Source organism: Diadema antillarum, unplaced genomic scaffold (genome assembly GCF_040938485.1).
Source record: "Diadema antillarum isolate AM-2024a unplaced genomic scaffold, OU_Dant_1.0 seq00000660_RagTag, whole genome shotgun sequence".
NCBI lineage: Eukaryota > Metazoa > Echinodermata > Echinoidea > Diadematoida > Diadematidae > Diadema > Diadema antillarum.
The window spans coordinates 257,486-276,851 of NW_027271572.1; the positions used below are offsets into that span (position 1 = coordinate 257,486).

A 19,366-nucleotide genomic window follows, 5' to 3' on the forward strand; every position below is an offset into this window, starting at 1 on the left:
TGAATATGCTAAAATAGTATACTTTGGCTGGCCATTCATTATTGTCAATCCATGAGTGCAACATGGTAATGGATTCACATCGTTGAAGGTAATAACTCATTACGTCTAATTTCGGCAAATCAGGAACCTATCGGTAAATGTGTCTGTGATGACGTGCAGTGTATGAAATTAATTCTCTGCTTCTGCGATCGGCTTGATCTTATTGGCTGCCTCGATGACGTTTTTGGTATCCACCGTATCTTCGAAGGTTTTGTTCGGATACTCGTAGATGAGACCGGTGTCGCCGGGTCCGAGGACGAAAATGCCCCCTAGAGTCCAGCCGTCACCTATAGATGATATAGGAACGGTTACAAAAGAATGTATATGCTGAAAGTTCATGTCATGTACAGTATTGCATCTTCACCGTCAATGTCATAGTGACGAGTAGCGAATGCTCTGATCCTCTTCCATTGTTGAAGCATCTCATACTCTGCTTTTCATTGTATCAGGACTAATTCCGCAATTATCGAAGGGATAAAGGCCGCCGCACACTATACGACTTTCGGCCGCACGATTGACTGAGAATTGGATCCGAAATAAATAATAACAGCCTCAGAATAAACACGCTTGTTTATTTCAGATCCATAGTTGCTTATACATGTACTATATTAGTCGTGCGACCAATAGTCGTATGGTGTGCGGTGGCCTTAAACAAAGCTATCCGGAGTCTAACAATTGTATTACACGTTCACATACTACACGTTCACATACAAATGCATTGTTTGACTGTTATAAGCTATTGAAAATCAACGAATTATTCTTATTTAACTTAGGTCAATTTATGTATATGTATGATAACAATTTACTCCCACCTATCTTTGATTTTATGTTTCAAAAAAATCAATCATTCCGTAATTACCCCACCCGACGTTCTAACGAGTTTCATTTACCACTTCTTCGAACGATTTTAGCAAAGAATACACTTATTTATACTGGACCAAATTATTGGAATTCCCTGAATCATGATTTAAAATCTGCTCCATCTATATACTCATTTAAAAGGAGATTAAAGTCTTTTCTTTTACAATCTTATAATGACGACTCGCAGAATCAGATTAGTTTATAGGCTTACTTTGTTACTCATCCGCAATATCGGCATTGCCGTTCTCTTTATTGTAACTATTGCTCAAGCCTTGATTATAAGATTTTCTTTAACCTATACTTCGCAGTTGCAGGGTTTGTTCTATATTCTTTTTTCTTCTTCTCTTTCTTCCTCAATCGTCATCTGTGTTGCATATTCCTGTCTATTTTGTTACCTCTTTATCACGCTATAGTCTTGTTTCCTCTTGTGTCGTCAAGTCAGTTTTTTTTTTCTTGTTTTTCCTCCTACAAGCAGTCTTGTTGCTGTTCCAGTCCTGTTGCATGTTCATTACTCTGTTTGTAGTTGTTTTATGTATAACTGTTTGTTCGTCTGTCTCTTAGTGGGCTGCCAAACTTTTTTGTGACGAACTTTTTGTGCGGATTTTTTGCTGTTTTCAATTCAATTTTTTACATCGGACTTCTAATAAAAGAGGGGCCCACACTCTACAAGCTCTGTCTTTTTAGTGGGTCCCTCCGTTTTTTTCACACAGTCCATATATTGAAAACTATTTCACTTTCGTTATCTTAGCAACTATTGCAATGTATCGCTACTGTTATTTTTTTTTTTGCTATTATTGTTGTTTTCTCTGTACAATTGTATGCATTGATTTTGTCACTTAAGAAAGTGAGATTTATGTTTGTGTTATATATTGTGGAAAAAACGAATAAATATGAACTTGAACTTGAACTTACAAGAATCTGAAATCCCTATGCCCTGCGGACATTTCTGTGCAACGCCAACGCGGTACGTGCACAAGCAGTATATCGATTGACGTACACATTTTATAGTACACTGATGATCATGGAGGTAAAATTTCTTGCCGAAGTACAAGCTACAAACGTAAACTGTATCATACAGGTACTGAAAGGTTAGCCTCATATCTGTTCTCTTGCATCAAGATGTATTGCATGACATTAAAGTGGCCAATTACGATGCTTATTCAATCAAAGCGGTGTCTTGTACCCCTTTGTTTCAATGCTCTATAAGAATTCCATCGCTATTTTGAATCAAAGGACACTTCAACCGAGAGCGAAACAAGGACTCCTGATTATTATCATCCTCAGACTCAAGTCCATTGCTAATATAATGTCTCCCCTTCTTCAATACACAATGAATTGATTTGCTAAAACAATCGAGCACAGTAAGACTCTGCGTCAACGCAAACTGTCAAATTATCACACAATGTCTCTCGTCGAGTGATGGAAGCGCATGATATTGCTTTCCCACATCGATGCAAGTCATGAAGCAGATTAATTCAACTATCATAATCACTAATTGGGTTGACGTCTTACCTTTTAAATTGAGGGGGATTCCTTGCTTTCTGTACTTCCACCCCATAGAGAAGACACCTTTGTGGAATATGTCGAAGAACCCCCTCTTTCGAAACTTCGGCCCATAGAACTTCATCTGTCGCGGAGGGAACGTTGGAACAAAGTGTATCATTTCTTTTGGTAAAAATCTCTGGGACGTGCTTATGTACAATGGTGCTCTAAGGAAATCAAATACTAGTACGATGTGTACGTGTACCACAATATTCATACACTGTGACTTGACTAGTAATGTAGTGTTGATCTTTACAGCATCTCGTAGAATAAACCATGTAATGTGTACTGTTATGAGTTTTACCTCGATTTCGTTTCTGATGTCGAATTAAGTAAGAATACACGGAAACTGTTTCGCGTACAATGATATTTCTACACACACTAACACACACACACATGCACAAGTTCATATCTTTGACAATGATGTGACTGTCAATCCACTGTTGTTGTCCACTTTATTGTCTTGTCACTGATGCATCATGAACATGATTATAAACGTCTATACCCTTGAAACTCTTTGATGTCTTCTATAGAGACCCTCTGATTTCGCTTGCAATCCCATGGAATTACGTATACACCTACAAAATCATGATAAGTTTTAATGAGCAATGTGTACCTCTGTATCAAGAAAGACTTCTCCGTCGAAGAAAGGTAGGAAGTCCCGGTAACCCAGAGATTCCCGGAGGACAGCGTACAGCTTTATGCCTCGCGCGTCCAACTCGGGCTTGAGAGAGGAAACCGTACGGGCTTCCTACCAGAAATCACACGAATATAAGCATAATTATGAAGGAATTATGCGTTATTCACAGATTCAAACCGTGAAGGACCAATGTTTACAACCTAATTTCTTTCTTGATGATTCCTATTTTGGTATGCCATACAAACACAGCCGCTATTTAACATTTTCCTTGTCAAAACTTTTTCGTTACTATTCTCCCTACATCACATCAGAATAACGATCTTATATGTTCATCCACTGTTATACTGCTGCTGTTGCTGCTGCTGCTACTACACTACTACTACTACTTCTACTACCACCACTAGTATCACAACTGTTTCTCTTCTACTAATAATAATAACAATCATAATTCAGTGCAATCCTCTTGCTTAAGGGAATCGACTGAGAGCTCTAAAACTGATCTCACGTTCAAAAGTTTCTGCCTAAATCATTGCATTCCAAGTCTAATGGGCATGAATTGGTGTGCTCTCACTGGTGTGTTGTCACTGTAACTTTACTACCTATACTTTTCTTTTTCTTTCAATTTCTCATTGTGTTTCTCTCTCCCTCTATAGTTCCCCTTCATAGGTAGTATAATCACCATCTCCTTCTTCATATTTTCCTGCTCCTTTCTTAAAATATCTTCTTCTTGTTTGACACATCAATAGCAGTCGTTGACGTTCTCGCGATTTCATGCTACGCACTCACCCCTTTGCACAAAGATCATCCAGGCCGCCTCACCGCCAGGACGACTGCACCGCTTTCCCACCACAGATCCTTGGCCTTGAAGAGCTGTCTGCCCTTCCCCGTGCCGCCATCCCCGCCGTCTGACTCGAGAAAGTTGAGATGAGTGAGGTTGGTGTTGCCTAGCAACTGGAGGGTGGCATCTGCTAGGTACGGTTCGTTGGCGCGATCCGGTACTGCAGAGGACGCAGATGCCGCCATGGCTTGTTTTCCCCCAAGGCTCCGGTGAGCGGGGTATGATGTCAAAGAAGGATCTGAAAAATGCGAGTAAAATCGACGAACTGTTCAATATTTGTTAAAAGGAGGAATATAGCAATGCCAAATCACACGCTAATTTAAAATGGTAGTAGCTTTCTTATCTGAGTTTCAGGAAAGCACCGTATAACATTTTAAGTCATACCTTAGGTATGATGATAATAATCATACAAGCATGATTTTGACTACCGATATTGTATGAATTCTCTGACATTTAAAGATACAAGAAGAAAATCATTATTCCTGCATGGTTACTCCCTGAGTTCTGTATTTTGTCATGTGAAATCGTTATCTATAATACCTTACATTTCTCTGGTTTTTGTTTGTTTGTTTGTTTTTACAGATGTCCCCACATAAAAGCAAAACTTAAGCAGAATTCAACAACAACAATATGACAAGGTAGCCCTGAGTAGTACCGACAATGCTGCAACAATGTTCTTCCACCTTGTTGTTTGTTTGTGCGTGTGTTTATTGTTGCAGTCGTATCATGTATCGTGTATGCGTAGTCTGTATAGGCCTACAGACTACACATTACATGATTATATTTTAAAGGCATAATTTACCATTTGCAGATGAAACAGAAACCCAGCTTTACTGCTTCAGAATACTTCTAAAATGTGAGTTAGGGCTAGAAACTAGTAACTACCAATGTAAAAATTTGAATAAGTATAATCAATGTTAAGTATTGTTTCAATGTGAACATTAGTTATGATAAAAATGTTTCTAGACTAAACCGTCTACAGTTATGGTTTATTAAGAAAAATTGTGATATCTCCACATATCTTAGGCTTTATTGCAAAATTCTTATATGGTAGGATGTTTTGCGATACAACTGACCTGCACACATGCATCAAATGTGATATCTCTAACATTTCTTAAATCACTGCTCCCAATGGTAAACAGTACCTTTAAGTATACTTACAGTGTGTTATCGGGAATAACACGTAACAACGCCAGACAATACAGCTCGTGCCACTAACTCACTGCCCGTGTAGACTGAACAGTCACTCATTTACACATTTATTATCCAAGTTAACGTGGAATTTACAATTGCACAGCTACAATCATCATCATCTGCTGGATAGGTTTATACAAACACTCAATCATGACTTCTCGTACACGATAAACAAAACGAGATCTCATCAGCCATATTATCCTGACTAAAAACGAGTCAATTTGCACAAAAACTAAAACGTCGTTACGTCTGTAATAAATGGTACTGGATTCTCTGAAAGGACCCCTCTTAAAGAACCTATCGGCAACTTGTAACACACGCTTCTCCGGCACCTTATAACGTCGCCTCCATGCACCTGTTTAGAGCGTTTACACAATGCATTCTTTCCGCATTGTATTACACGTACGCCTCTGTTGCTTCGCACCGCGACTGACCTGCAGTCTGTTCAATGATAATACGTTGCACTGACTCTATCAGAAGTGTGTCCATAATTGGTTTATGACGACGCCAAAGCCAGCTGAAATCAACAGATTGGTTACCTGCAAGATACCCATCACCATCTATATAGGCCCTAACATAATGCAATCAACCTGTCGTGCTTAAAACTTATTTATACGATACCTATATACCTTTGTTGTTCTCGGAGCTAGTCGGGTGTTATCCAGTGCTGCAAACGGCAGGGAATGACGGCTGATGAGTGTCTGTGGCACACTGTTCGTCGATTGTTGCGTCACAGTGTTTAGGCATCAATTCTTCTCAGGGAGTGGTATAAGTATCAGCAGAGAAGTTCAAAGATCAAGTAGTACACGTCAAAAACCATTATTATACAGATTATAGGGTCTACATGTACCTAGTCCTATTAATGCATATGATATACTGATAATTTTGGTAGATAGCATAGCTGGCTGTACATTAGGCCTATTGTGCATGCATCTATCTCTCTTCCCCTCCCCTCTCTTTCTATCGATTTCCTGTGAAAACAATAATTCGATCAAAAATAGGCTACATACATTGACCCTGGACATTATACCCGCTTGTGACTGCCTATTTCACTTAAGGGAACCAAAGCTCAAATATAAACGTGGATTGAATGAAAACAGCAACATGTATTAGTATAAAGTTTGAGGAAAATCGAACAATCGATTCCAAAGTTAAAAGCTGTTAGGTAAAAGTGGGAAAACTGGAAAAAGAATTGAGAATTTGCTTTGCGTTTATTTAACAGAGTATGGTCTGCCGCACATCCACCAGGAAATGCCTTTTCCACGCACTCGTATTAAGTGTTATAATGTAAGTCAGGACACACAGGTTTCAGTTGCTTTTGAGGTTTTGTTGAGATGGGGGTTTTGGAAGGGGGAGGGGGGATGGGGTGGGGTAGTAAGAGGGAGAATGGACGGGGGTATTGAGTAGTGGGGGGGGGGGTGGCGAGGGGGTTGTTTTGTTTTGTTTTTTAACAAAAAACTTCAATCAATGGATATTGATACTTTAGGTTGGATTGTATGAAAGCTGAAAAGAAATTATTTTTGGGGTAAGTGATTCAGTTAATAGAATTTATTATGTAATGAAAGAAAAAAATTGTTAAGAGATTGAGGAATTAATAATGTAAAACTAGAAAAGAAGAGATGTTTATATATGGATTGTGTATATTGATTGTGAAAAAAAAATGAACCAGAGTGTATCAAAACATGTTAAACCAATGTAAAGTTTTGATATCAGTTTTGCATCCATTGATGAAAAGGACTATAAAATTGGTCCGGAGATTCTTGTATCAATTTATTTGTATATTATGTTTCCATTGATGAAGAATAAAATACTCTTTAAAACAAAAAAAAAAAGCTGCGGCACCACCATTGCTTGGTTCGAAGACGACTATACTTCGTTACATCATTTTGAACAACAATATAGAGAAAATACAAGCAGAATTCCATAAAATTTCATTTTCATGAAAACTACACATTCCATCCACTTGTCATTGACGTATATGTTAAAGGCATAATTTACCATTTGCAGATGAAACAAAAAACCCAGCATTAGTGCTTTAAAATAGTTCTAAAATGTAAGTCAGGGATAGAAACAACCACTGTAAAAGTTTGAATTTGTATAATCGATGTTAAGTGTTGTTAAATACACAAAACGTAAACAATAGTTATAATAAGAATGTTTCCAGACTAAACCGTCTACAGTTATGGTTTATTGAGGAAAACACTGATATCTCCTTATATCTTAGGCTTTATAGCGAAAATTTTATATGGTGGGATGTTTTGTGACACAACAAACCTATACATATGCATCAAATGTGATATCTTGAACATTTTTAAATCACTGATCCCAAAGGTAAACAGGACCTTTAAGGGTAATTGCCCTGCTTTCTGAAAGAGGTAAGTCGAGTGCTGTAGAATTTTCTTTATATTTACATTGTTGTCCATACATTACATAATGAAGTGGAGTAGTCTCCTTTTCGAGCAATGACTGCCCCGAAATAAAAAAAAAATTGATCGAAAAACTTTTTGATCGATTGTTGGATTTTCCTCAAACTTTCTCTGATGTGTTGTACTAATATTGCTGCTTTCACTCAATCCACATTTATGTTTGGGTTTTAGTTCCCTTTAAGTAAGAAAATCATGCACGTACACATGCATATTATGAATGAACATGTTAAAATTGAAATACCGTCAAATTGCAACTCCGATATTCAACTAAATAATCCATCCAGTCATTCTAATGTTGAAAGATTTACTTATATTCATCTGTATATTTCACTATTTACTCTCTAAAAAAAATCGAGTAAAAATTTTCACTCTAAAAAGAGTGAATACAACTTAAAAAGAGTGAAATTCGAGTGAAATTGGAGTGAATTTTGAGTGAAAATGCTCATTTTCACTCATTTTGGAGTGACGTCAGGGATCACTCGAAGATTTTGGAGTGATCCCTGACGTCACTCCAAAATGAGTGAAAATGAGCATTTTCACTCAAAATTCACTCCAATTTCACTCGAAATTCACTCTTTTTTGTATTCACTCTTTTTAGAGTGAAAATTTTCACTCGATTTTTTTTTAGAGAGATGTGCATTGCGCATGCAGAAATGATAATAATGATAATAACAATCATGGAAAATGTAATTAACGCTTAAGACGAAAATGTTTAGAGGCACTTTACAATTAACAAAAGAGAACAATGTAACATATAAATCAACTACGAATACAAATAATCCACAATAAATAATCATCGGTTCTGTTCTTGAAATAAGCGGGTTTTGAGTTTCTTTTTGAAAATGTCAGTGGAGAAATAAGTCGTCAACATAGACCCAAATTCTTTAACATGAAATAAGAAATAATCATTGTGTGTGGGTATAAAATAAATGTGTTTAAGTGTGTCTGCATATATATATATATATATATATATATATATATATAAAGAGAGAGAGAGAGAGAGAGAGAGAGAGGAAGGGAGAGAGACGCAGAGAAACAAATCCCTTCATATGTTTACAATATAGGCCTAATGATAGCAGAAAATGATAAGGAAACTACTGCACTATAGAATTCAATCAGCAGTTAACACAATAAGTTGGGCTGGTTGTAGGCCTACTTTCAATATTTTGTAATCCAACAAGAACCGTTTCGTCAAATGTGTGCTTTGTAACGTTCCTATAGGCCTGTTTCTTATGTATAAGTCAACAGATCGAAGTCGACGTGATGCATAATACTAGTATGCGACGACGTTGGTGTTACACAACATCCGATCGTCGTCTAGCGATCGGCGATGAAATTAATGCATTCCAACCGCCTCCCATTTCTGCCCTGTCTTTTATTGTCATTTAAAGACTTGGAACAGCATGTGTACAAAATCTTAGATGTTAGATTCTTTTATCAAAATAATGTGTCGCGGATTTTTAATCGTTAATTTATTTCCACTCTTTTTTTTTCCCCCAACAACCTTTGGCTCCACCCCTAAAAAATAACAATTAACTCTCTTGCCTTGCACGAATATGTCATCAACGGCAAAGGTCAAGTTGAAATAAGCATCACAGTGCCTGTATGTTATGCAGCTGACCCCGAAAATTGAAGAAAAAAAACCCCTGAATGATTTATTCAATTAAAAGAACAAATGATGCATATTTCAATCGAACAATGTATATAGCTTTATGGTGTGAAGATCTAGTCATATCAACATATTATGAAAGTCATCATGGACACAAAACCAGAATTGCATGACAAGGGGTCTTCACGCTTGAGAATATTTGGAATCACATTGATCGCACAACGAGTTAATTTGCATTTAAAGCTCCTGAGAAACAAAGAAAATAATAAGAAAATGCTGAATTAATATTCTAAATCATAACTTCTCGCATATTTCCTGTTATGTCACAAGAAGTGAGGTATCACTGGAAAGTTTTTATTTCGCTCCACTCTGATGATGGCCTGTCTGACTTTAGAATTCATGGAAAGGCCATGGTCAATAATATTTTGTGTGAAACACTGCATGGGCTTAGTCACCTGATCGGTGATTATTCGCACGTGATGCAGTCGCCAGGCGTTCGTGTTCACTCATGAGCATGCAGTACACTATTGAGCTGGCGCTAGATGGTAAAAATGGTATGGGTGTTTAAATCTTTGGAAGAGACTTGAATGCATTGTGTGCACCGCTGTATAAACAGGGAGGTGAGCCACTCCTATACCGCAGACAATTTACAAGGACTAGCGGCCTATGTGATAATTTTCGGGAGAGAAGAGAATGAATAGGATCATCATGTATTTCTATATGCTTGCATTTTCATTCGCCACGCTGATAACTATAAATGCGTGCAGTGCAACGACTACAATATCGACCAGCGCGGGAACAACGAACGCAGCGACCGACGTGACCATTACGGTGACGACGATGGCGACCCCGCTCCCAGCGGACCCGCACTATCTTCTCGGTGCTGGCATCGCAGACATCACGGGCCCAGCTGCTGATGTCAACTTTGTAATTATCTTATCAGTCTAAGAGTTCCTTGTTTATATGCCCTCGACGTAAATACTAGTAGATTTTAGCTAACACTGTGCACAGTGACGTCTCCGTCTACATGTTTACAGGTTTAACAATATTTAGTAAAAATTGATTTAAATTTTAAATGTTGTCTCAGGGAATAATTTTCCTGGTATTGCGTAGCAGTTTGCTATGCATTTTCGTATGACTGCTATGCAAAAAATCATTTGCATAGCAATTTCATTGCATAGACTTGTACACCATTTTGTTCAAAATGTATCACTATCAACTAAAATTGCTATTCAATTTCAAGAGGGAAAAATTATTCCCTGTTGTCTGTAAATTAGACATACCGGTACAGACTACAGAATCCTTATATGGCATATCTATAGGGAGATTGCCATTGCCATCACATTATCAATTAATAATTATCAAGGGTAAAAGCCAGCACAGGAGCTAAATTAAGACCACGTCATTCAGTCAAATTTGAAGTGTATCATCTAACAAAACGTTTATTACATGATGTTGAAATTGCCCGGCAGTGAAGTTGGTTAAAATAAAGCAAATGAACCCAAACCCAATGCAATGTGGATTGAGTGAAAGCAGCAACATTAGTAGAACATATTGATCAGTGAAGTTTGACGAAAATTGGACATTGATGCCAAAGTTATGAATTTTTAAAGTTTTGGTGTTAAGGAATCGCTGGATGAGGAGACTATACTACATTTAGCTCGGTTATGACGTATGTGTGGACAACAGTGTAAAGAACATTCCACAAAAATTCACTTTTCTAGCATAATGAAGCATAGCACTTGATTAACCGCTTTAAGAAAGCAAGGGGAATAATTGCTACCCGTCAAACATATGTCAGTATCAAGTTGATGGAATGTGTAATTTTCACGAAAAATGAATTTTTGTGGAATTCCCTTAATCTTTTTTTATATTGTTGTCCACACATACGTCATAACCTCTAGCAGTCTCCTCATCCAGCGTTTCCAATACCAAAACTTTAAAAATTCATAACTTTTGCATCGATTGTCCGATTTTCCTCAAACTTTCACTGACATGTTGTACTAATGTTGCTGCTTTCACTCAATCCACATTTTTCATTGGGTTTGGGTTTCCTTTAATGCATCAATAGTATCTTGTAAATGATACCGTGAATGAATTAGATATGATTTGTTTTAAATTAATGTAACAGTTTGATTTGAATGATGTCCCATACCATGATGCGTGATATCATATCAACCACCTTCATCACAAATCAGTTAGCAAGTCGGCAGATTTCTGATAGTTGTTGCATCATTTAATTTGTGGTTTTTCTGATAGTGATTGCTGGCTGTCCATGCCTGATGCATTCATATCAAAAATGATTTGTACCAAATTTTGATTCTTGGCTTTCCCAGCTTCTTTTGCTCAGTGGATTTTGACATCATTTTGAAGTGCCTGCATGATCAGAATCTGTCTACTATGCAAGTGTTTGTGTAAAGCCATTTATTTTGCTTTATGGGTCTTAATGTCTCTGTTGTTGTTGTTGTTTTTTTGTTACTTTTTTCCCTATCTCTCCAAAAAGATGGGATACGCAAATCCCAGCCAGACTGCCGGGGGGATCTCAATGCGACTTTTCAGCCGGGCCTTTGTGATAGCAGATCGCCAGAATCATAATCGCTTCGTGTTTATCAGCATTGATGCTGGGATGCAGGATCAGGGTGTGACTCTTGAGGTGATTCTTTTTTGTTTATTTTTGTTTGTTTGTTTGTTTGTTTGTTTGTTTGTTTGTTTGTTGTTTGTTTTATCAGTTAAAGTCATTTGACGTGCTAACTGCTGTAGTTTTGACTTCAATATCAGAAATCCTAGCAAAGAAATGGATGAAGGGTCTGTAGTAGATAGTCTTACCGTATTTGATTGTGCACAAATTATGCAATGATGAATGGATGTGGAGATATATCTAACTGTAATCGCTTGGTAGTGGCAGTTTACATGCAATCATCTAAAAGTTGCACATCCAAGGCTTTTCAGGATCTTGAGGTGGTACTTCATATTACATTAGATGCAGAGTAACATGTTTACTAGATATCAGACGTAACATTTGCATCTGCCATTCAAATGTGCCATGGGATGTACAAATTATGTATTTCAATTTCTCTTCAATTCCCTTTTGATATATTTGATTGCATGATGTTTCAATTTATTATATGACACAAAGTTTTTTTATTTGATTGGCAAAATTGATAGTGAATAGAGTGCCAATCAAGCCAATATATGTCAAGCAACATACAAAAAGTGTAGGTGGATTTTCGTACTATCTCAGATCAGATCTGACATTTGCATATGAATATTAAAGAAATTTGCCCTTAAATGGAACAATTGAAACCAGGTTGTGCGACGCCTCAAAGCCAAGTATGGTGGCCTGTACAATGAAACCAACGTTGCCATCAGTGGCACTCACAGTCACTCGGGGCCGGCCGGCTTCCTGCAGTTTGTCCTCTTCGATGTCACCTCTCTTGGCTTCATCAAGGAAACGTTTGAGGCCATGGTGAAGGGCATTGTAAAGGTGAGAAAAATGTTTAAAAGCACTATAAATGTGTGATCACCTTTCTTATAGAGTGTAGGAATGGAAAGATTTTACATCTGGTGCATTCCCTCCTGCTTATAACTTGATTGTATTAATTTTTTTATCCATTATTTGGATTTGTAATTTGGGGATTTAATGGGTATTTTCAGAAATGACGTATTACACAAGTCATGGTCAAGATACGTAGCATTTCTTAAAACGAGGAAGGGAAGTCCATTGTGGTGCAGATTTCTTATGGGGACATCTATGTCAACATGAAATTAGCTTAGAGAACCCAGATTACTTGTCATTGTAGAATTAAACACATTTCCAAAGATTATATCCTAATATCTATGAAGCTTTTTCTTAAAAGCAAAATAAAAAGAAAGAACTACATTTTGTATCTGTCACAGGCAACTATTTTTGACATTTACTCAAGGATCTACATGTATGTACATGTATGTGAATTGAATACAAACCTCGAATTCTAACAATTTGAGCATTTCCATTCTAATGCCTAGATGTTGGTTTGTGATGATGTTTTGTTTTATTTCAGTTAAGTTTGTCAAAACTTACAGGTTTTGTCCAGATTCAGGACATCCATCATGAATAATTTGAATCAGCTAGCTGAAATGTGCCAAATTGTTTATTGTGTTTATATTGTATTTTGATGTATGTATAGTATTTATATCGTTTTTTTTTTCTTTCTTCATGCTTACACTCTTTGTTGAAAGTGAAAATATTTGAAATGAAATTGTATAGAAACATGGCAGGAAGACCAAATTGATGTGCAGTCAAATCAAAATCCGTATATCTCCTTCACCTTTACAAATGAAAAGTTCAATCTGAATCTTTAGTATGTTACAGCCTGAACTTAACCAAAACAAAATGTGCTTACGCCCACCAATCTACGTAACCACTTAGTTTTCGTTTGTTTATTTTGGTTCAATCACAATGTATCCATTCTAAAGGTCACTTAGGATTTTAAAGATAGGGCTCATTGTTTATACTCCTGTTATACATTGAATAAGCATTCAAAATGGCCAAAAGTCATCTGTTACTTGTTATCAGACTTGGATCAAGAAGAATACTGATTACCTAGGACAAATAAACACATCAGGAAATTTGACCCTTGACAAAAATGTGTGAGCACAGTGGTTAATATATGTGAATTGTTTTTACCTGAGAGTTATACTTGGGGATGAGCCAAATATGGAAGACCTATGTGTGGAGTATTTTGTGGCAGTGTGTATGAAATCAAGGCCTTTTGATTGTTGGGAACTCTTATGCACACCTCACTTGTAATACATACTACTCACTATAGATGCTCTACATCAAAGCTTCTCAACAAGAGGGCTATGAAGCTCTCGCAGTTGTGCTGGGATGTCTTCCCAAATTTAAAATGAAAAAAAGATTTGTATTCGATCTACATGTTTAACTGGGCCTCAAAAAACTTTGTAGGAGCCAAAGTGGGCCTCAGGGTTACAAAAGCTTAACCTGGTGAGGACAAGACCCAAGTATACTCGGGCAGGTGTCTATGGGAAATGTGTGTTGTAGCAAAATCAGTCCATCCTCGAAAGGGATAAGAAGCACGGCTGTACATTATCTTGAGGTTTGCACGAAATTATATCAGTCCGAGAGAAGAACATGCAGGTACTGTTTTGTGTTCAAAGTGTACAAAATATGCTGAAAATAACTAGCTAGTGGTACCACATTTGATATTGCTATGTAATATGTTCAACAATTTTCTTATGTTGGACACTGGAGTCACCCTTTTTGCCTAATAATTAAACCGTACAGCAGTCATACAGAGTTTTGTCCATAAAGCAAATTTTTGTCCCCGCCGAACGAGTTCGAGCAGGGGACTATGAAACGGGCTCCGTACGTGTGTGTGTCTGTGCGTCCGTCCGTCCGTGCATCCGTCCGTGTGTGCGTCCGTGTGTGATCAAAATGTTCAATTTACTACTTCTCTGTCATTTATGAGCCAATTTTGATTCTGTTTGCTTTATATGATAGCACTACATGGGAGCTTTAAAACTTCTACACAGAATTTCAGTTGTGACCTTTGACCTTGACCTTTGACCTATATTGTACATTTTGCTACAAAATGCTACTCCTTCGCCATTTCTAACCTGATTTCAATTCCGTTTGCTTTATGTGATGGCACTAGGTGAGGGCTTCAAAACTTCTACACAGAATTTTGACCTTTGACTTCTTTGACCTTTGACCTTGATTTTTGACCTATATTGTACATTTTGCTACAAAATGCTACTCCTTCGCCATTTCTAACCCGATTTCGATTCCGTTTGCTTTATATGATGGCACTAGTTGAGGGCTTCAAAACTTCTACACAGAATTTTGACCTTTGACTTCTTTTACCTTTGACCTTGATTATTGACCTATATTATGCATTTTGCTACAAAATGCTACTCCTTCGCCATTTCTAACCCGATTTCGATTCCGTTTGCTTTATGTGATAGCACTAGGTGAGGGCTTCAAAACTTCTACACAGAATTTTGACCTTTGTCTTCTTTGACCTTTGACCTTGATTTTTGACCTATATTGTACATTGGCTACAAAATGCTACTCCTTCGCCATTTCTAACCCAATTTCGATTCCATTTGCTTTATGTGATGGCACTAGGTGAGGGCTTCAAAACTTCTACGTACAGAATTTTGACCTTTGACTTCTTTGACCTTTGACCTTGATTTTTTACCTATATTGCACATTTTGTTACAAAATGCTACTTCCGGCGGGGACATATATTACGCACCGCGTAATTTCTACTTTTCCTTGTTGTCACTGTCATGTCATTGATTGTTGCTCATGTTTGTAGCATGTCAATGAGCTTGGTGCAGTAATCTGCAATGTAATCAAGCAAGATTATATGAAGATATATGTTTAAATTCATTATGTCTTCATTCGTGTTTCTTCTCAAAAGTTGCACAGTCTCATAGAGAAGTGGGTATTCATAGAGATGTGTTCAATATATCATTGGTTTCACTATATTTCTGTCGTCAAGAGTGTTGAGATGGCGCATAATTCGATGGTACCCGGCTACATCTTTTACAACGACGGGATCTTACTGGACTCCAACATCAATCGCAGCCCCACAGCATACGAGAACAACCCAAAGGAAGAACAGGCAAAGTGAGTTGTGCTATCGGTTTCGTAGGCATTGCACTCGATACAAATGTGGCATTAGGAGTTAATAAAAGACAGCGTGTTCAGACATAAACAATATTGTACAGCAAGGAATGTTTGTGACATACAATGCAAAATTTTCACAAGTAGGAGTCGATGCCTTTTCGTGGCATGAAATTTTTGGGACTTGCCACTGGCATTCAGTGCATAAAAGTGTAGACAAGAACATTGGCATGCATTTTAATTTTGCCAATCTTGGCTCTCGCAAAATTCGTGAAATTACAATGCCTGCAAAAATTTCTGATCTTACAGTATCCCCTTTTTGTCTCGCCCACCGGAGGTGAAGGCGAGACTAAGGGATCAGGGGTGTATCCAGGATTTTTTCTGGGGGGGTCGTAATCAAAATTTTTGGACCTTTTTTGCGAGGGAGCGGAGCGACCGAGCGGGGGGAGGGTGTGGGAGGGGGGTGTCCCCCCTCACACGGTAGGGAGTTTTTGAATTTTATATCTTAAAATGGAAATTTGGTGCATACAAAAGTTACTTTTTCGGCATGGCAGTGCTGCTTAGAAATAAGGTATGGCATTAAAATTAAGTTACAAAATTTACGAGGTTTTTGACAATTTGCTGGAACACCACTTGGTCACTTTTTTTTTTCCTGTTGTATATGGGGTAAAAAGCCCTCCAAAAACAAAAATGTCTTTTACAAAAAGTGGACCTTTTGAAAATTTGGGGGGGTCGTACGACCCTCCCGACCCCCCCTTGCATACACCCATGGGGATCCAAATGGCGTCCGTCCGTCGTCCGTCCGTCCTCCGTCCGTCGTCCGTCACAAATGTTAAAGTTTACCTGCAAGACTCTCTTATGATGCATAACTTGGCAACTGTTACAACAGTGGCAGCCACACTTGGGTGATAGAAGCACTAGGGGTATCTTCATGTTATGGTGTTGTCGGAGGTCATGTGATGATGTCAAAGGTCATTTGAGGTCATATATTAAAGAGTATGTGCAAGACTCTCTTTTCTATGTTAAAGTTTACCTGCAAGACTCTCTTTTGACAAATAACTTCACATAAGTTGCTTGGATTACAACCTAACTTGGGTCATAGATGCACTGTGGGTACCTTCATGTTATGGTGCCGTTGTAGGTCACAGGATAAGGTCAAAGGTCATTTGAGGTCATACGTTAAAGTTTACTTGCAAGACTCTCTTATCACACGTAACTCGACACATGTTGCTACAATGGCAATCAATCTTGGGTGATGGATGCACTGGGGGTACCTTCATGTTATGGTGCAGTAAGAGGTCACATGATAAGGTCAAAGGTCATTTGAGGTCATACGTTAAAGTTTACATGCAAGACTCTCTTATCACATGTAACTCAGCACATGTTGCTACAATGGCAATCAAACCTGGGTGATGGTAGATGTCTCTTGGGAAGTTGAAGATAACCACAAGGTGAAAGGTTACAGACAGGGGTCAACGAACTTTTAGGGCCCAATGTTAAGTTTTTAGGGCGCGTTTTGATTGTGGCTCATAACTTTTGATCCCTATGTCCGTTTGTGACCAAACTTGGACGGTAGATGTCCCTTGGGGAGTTAAAGGTCATCTTAAGGTCAAAGGTCACAGAAAGGGGTCAACAAATTTTTAGGGCCCAATGTTAAGTTTTTATGGCGCGTTTCGATTATGGCTCATTACTTTTGATCCCTTTGTCCGTTTTGTTGAAGGTCACCACAAGGTCAAAGGTCATAAGCAGGTCAATTAACTTCTGGGAGTTATAAAAAATATTGATTCCTTGTGCGCGAATGGGCGAGACACAATTTGGCGCTTGCCTTGTTGCATCAATAGCATTGGAGAACTGAGATGCAGAATGATATGGTAGAGCATGAGATGCATAATTTATGCTGCACACTTTGTGAAATGTGATATTGTTGAGATGCCATACTCCATGTTTATGTCCCTTCCCATCCAGGTACAAGTATAACGTCGACAAACTGATGACAGTACTGAAGCTTCAAGACGTTGACGGAGGAGACATTGGAATGATTAAGTAGGTTCTTCTTCCAAACAGCACAGTATTGTTGAAGTCATCTATCAGCTATTGCTAGTCACCAAACGTGACCACTGTAGCATACTACAGTACCTGTGTGTTGAGCATGTTTTTTTTGTTTTTATGCAGAACATGTGTCTGGCTTTTCATCCCACTTTTGGTCAAGGGCAATCAGATCTTTATTAGGCATTTGCGGTGAGTCTGCCATGCAGACAGTACTTTTTCCTCTCCTTTCTCCCATTAATTTTTGTAACTGATTGACAAATAAGCTAGTAATAAGGAGATTGTTGTCAAGTCTAGTCTGATAATTGGGAGATTGTTGGTTCGAGGCCAACTCTAATATGCATGCTCATGAATTTTTTATAGTGGCTACTTCTAGAACACTGAATAGTCTGTGCTTATTTACATCAATGAAGGGCAATTTGTAAGTCAATTGCAATATAAACAATGTGACAAAAGAATTCATTAATTTGAATACTGATTTGTTTTTTGTTTTTTGCTCAACAGTATTTTATATCGACAATGCAATGTATTGTTAAACTGCTTTGCGTTTTAAAAGAAAAGAAGGAAATTAAGTGGAGAATAGAACACTGATAATGAGTATATGAGCAAACTAGGATGATGTGAACAAGTAGGAGAATAGATGTCATATTTAGAAGAAAGAGGTTTTTCTCTTTGTAGTTGACCAAGAAGAATAAGATTGAGGGGAAGGTTTTTGAGAAACAGTAAGGAAAGATGTAGAAAGCTGGCTTTGAAAGGAATTTATCTGGAAAAGATCAATTTTCAGGTAGTGGTTGTAAGGAGAAGCCCTGCTAAATAGAGCCACCTATACCCATACATGTATCATAAGTCATTTCAACTCATGATAAAACTGACAAGAGGTGAGTATGGAAATGATGAAAAGAGTGGGAAGAAAGGTGGTGATGGCAATGATGATGATGATATCGATTGTAAGGAAAGAATGAAAACAATTTTTTTTTTATCCTTACCAATATGATTTCAAAAAGATCTTCTCAGTCCACAAAATATGTTAAACGTAAAAATAACTTTTGATTCAATTAATAGATTAAAAATGATTTGGCAGTGATTTGGCAGTTGAATACTGATTAGTGTCTTATTTTTTGCTCAACAGTATTTCATATCAGTTTGATTGAAAAAAAAAAATTATCCAGGTAACACTCTTTAGCCATGTGACAAAATTGTATGTAATTGGTATAAATGCTATGCTCAGGTGTGTTAAAACAAGCTACATTTTTTTGACAAAGATGTTAGAGGGATGCTGCTTCAGTTTACTTGCAAACAAAATAGCACTTTGCTTTAAGAAAGAAGAATAATAATAATGTTCTTGCTGCATTAAAGAATAAAATACTTATCTTTCAACATCCCCACCCCCTTCCCTTTCTTTGTGGTGACAGCTGGTTTGCAGTGCATGGTACCAGTATGAACAACACCAATTCTCTGATCAGCGGCGACAACAAGGGCTATGCCTCACAGCTGATGGAAAAGCACTTCAACCCAGGCTCTCTGCCTGGCAGGGTGGGTG

At 37.7% G+C, this 19,366-nt stretch overlaps 2 protein-coding genes across 2 annotated transcripts in view; one reads left to right on the plus strand and one right to left on the minus strand.

The window, feature by feature from the left end:
- Window positions 1–31: 31 nt before the first annotated feature.
- Window positions 32–4,105, minus strand: LOC139736651 (peroxiredoxin-like 2A). Its single transcript, XM_071647399.1, has 4 exons — window positions 3,902–4,105; window positions 3,059–3,193; window positions 2,413–2,527; window positions 32–326 (listed from the first exon to the last, which is right to left on the minus strand). The coding sequence occupies exons 1-4, from the start codon at window positions 4,103–4,105 to the stop codon at window positions 169–171; spliced, it is 612 nt and encodes a 203-aa protein (XP_071503500.1). The 3' UTR covers window positions 32–168.
- A 5,843-nt stretch (window positions 4,106–9,948) lies between these two features.
- LOC139736660 (uncharacterized) overlaps window positions 9,949–19,366 on the plus strand; it is a 28,503-nt gene continuing 19,085 nt past the window's right edge. Inside the window, exons 1-6 of the mRNA XM_071647408.1 lie at window positions 9,949–10,076; window positions 11,653–11,802; window positions 12,457–12,633; window positions 15,656–15,783; window positions 17,746–17,823; window positions 19,239–19,359. Coding sequence (XP_071503509.1) covers window positions 9,990–10,076; window positions 11,653–11,802; window positions 12,457–12,633; window positions 15,656–15,783; window positions 17,746–17,823; window positions 19,239–19,359 — 741 coding nt within the window. The 5' untranslated portion in view covers window positions 9,949–9,989. The remainder of the gene's footprint in view (window positions 10,077–11,652; window positions 11,803–12,456; window positions 12,634–15,655; window positions 15,784–17,745; window positions 17,824–19,238; window positions 19,360–19,366) is intronic.

Excerpts from the sequence above, each read along its gene's own strand:
- LOC139736651 (XM_071647399.1), bottom strand. The coding sequence starts at position 4,105 with ATGGCGGCATCTGCGTCCTCTGCAGTACCGGATCGCGCCAACGAACCG. Across the intron at positions 3,194-3,901 it reads GCGGTGCAGTCGTCCTGGCG|GAAGCCCGTACGGTTTCCTC; the intron begins GTGAGGCGGCCT and ends GATTTCTGGTAG. Across the intron at positions 2,528-3,058 it reads AAGTCTTTCTTGATACAGAG|ATGAAGTTCTATGGGCCGAA; the intron begins GTACACATTGCT and ends CCTCCGCGACAG.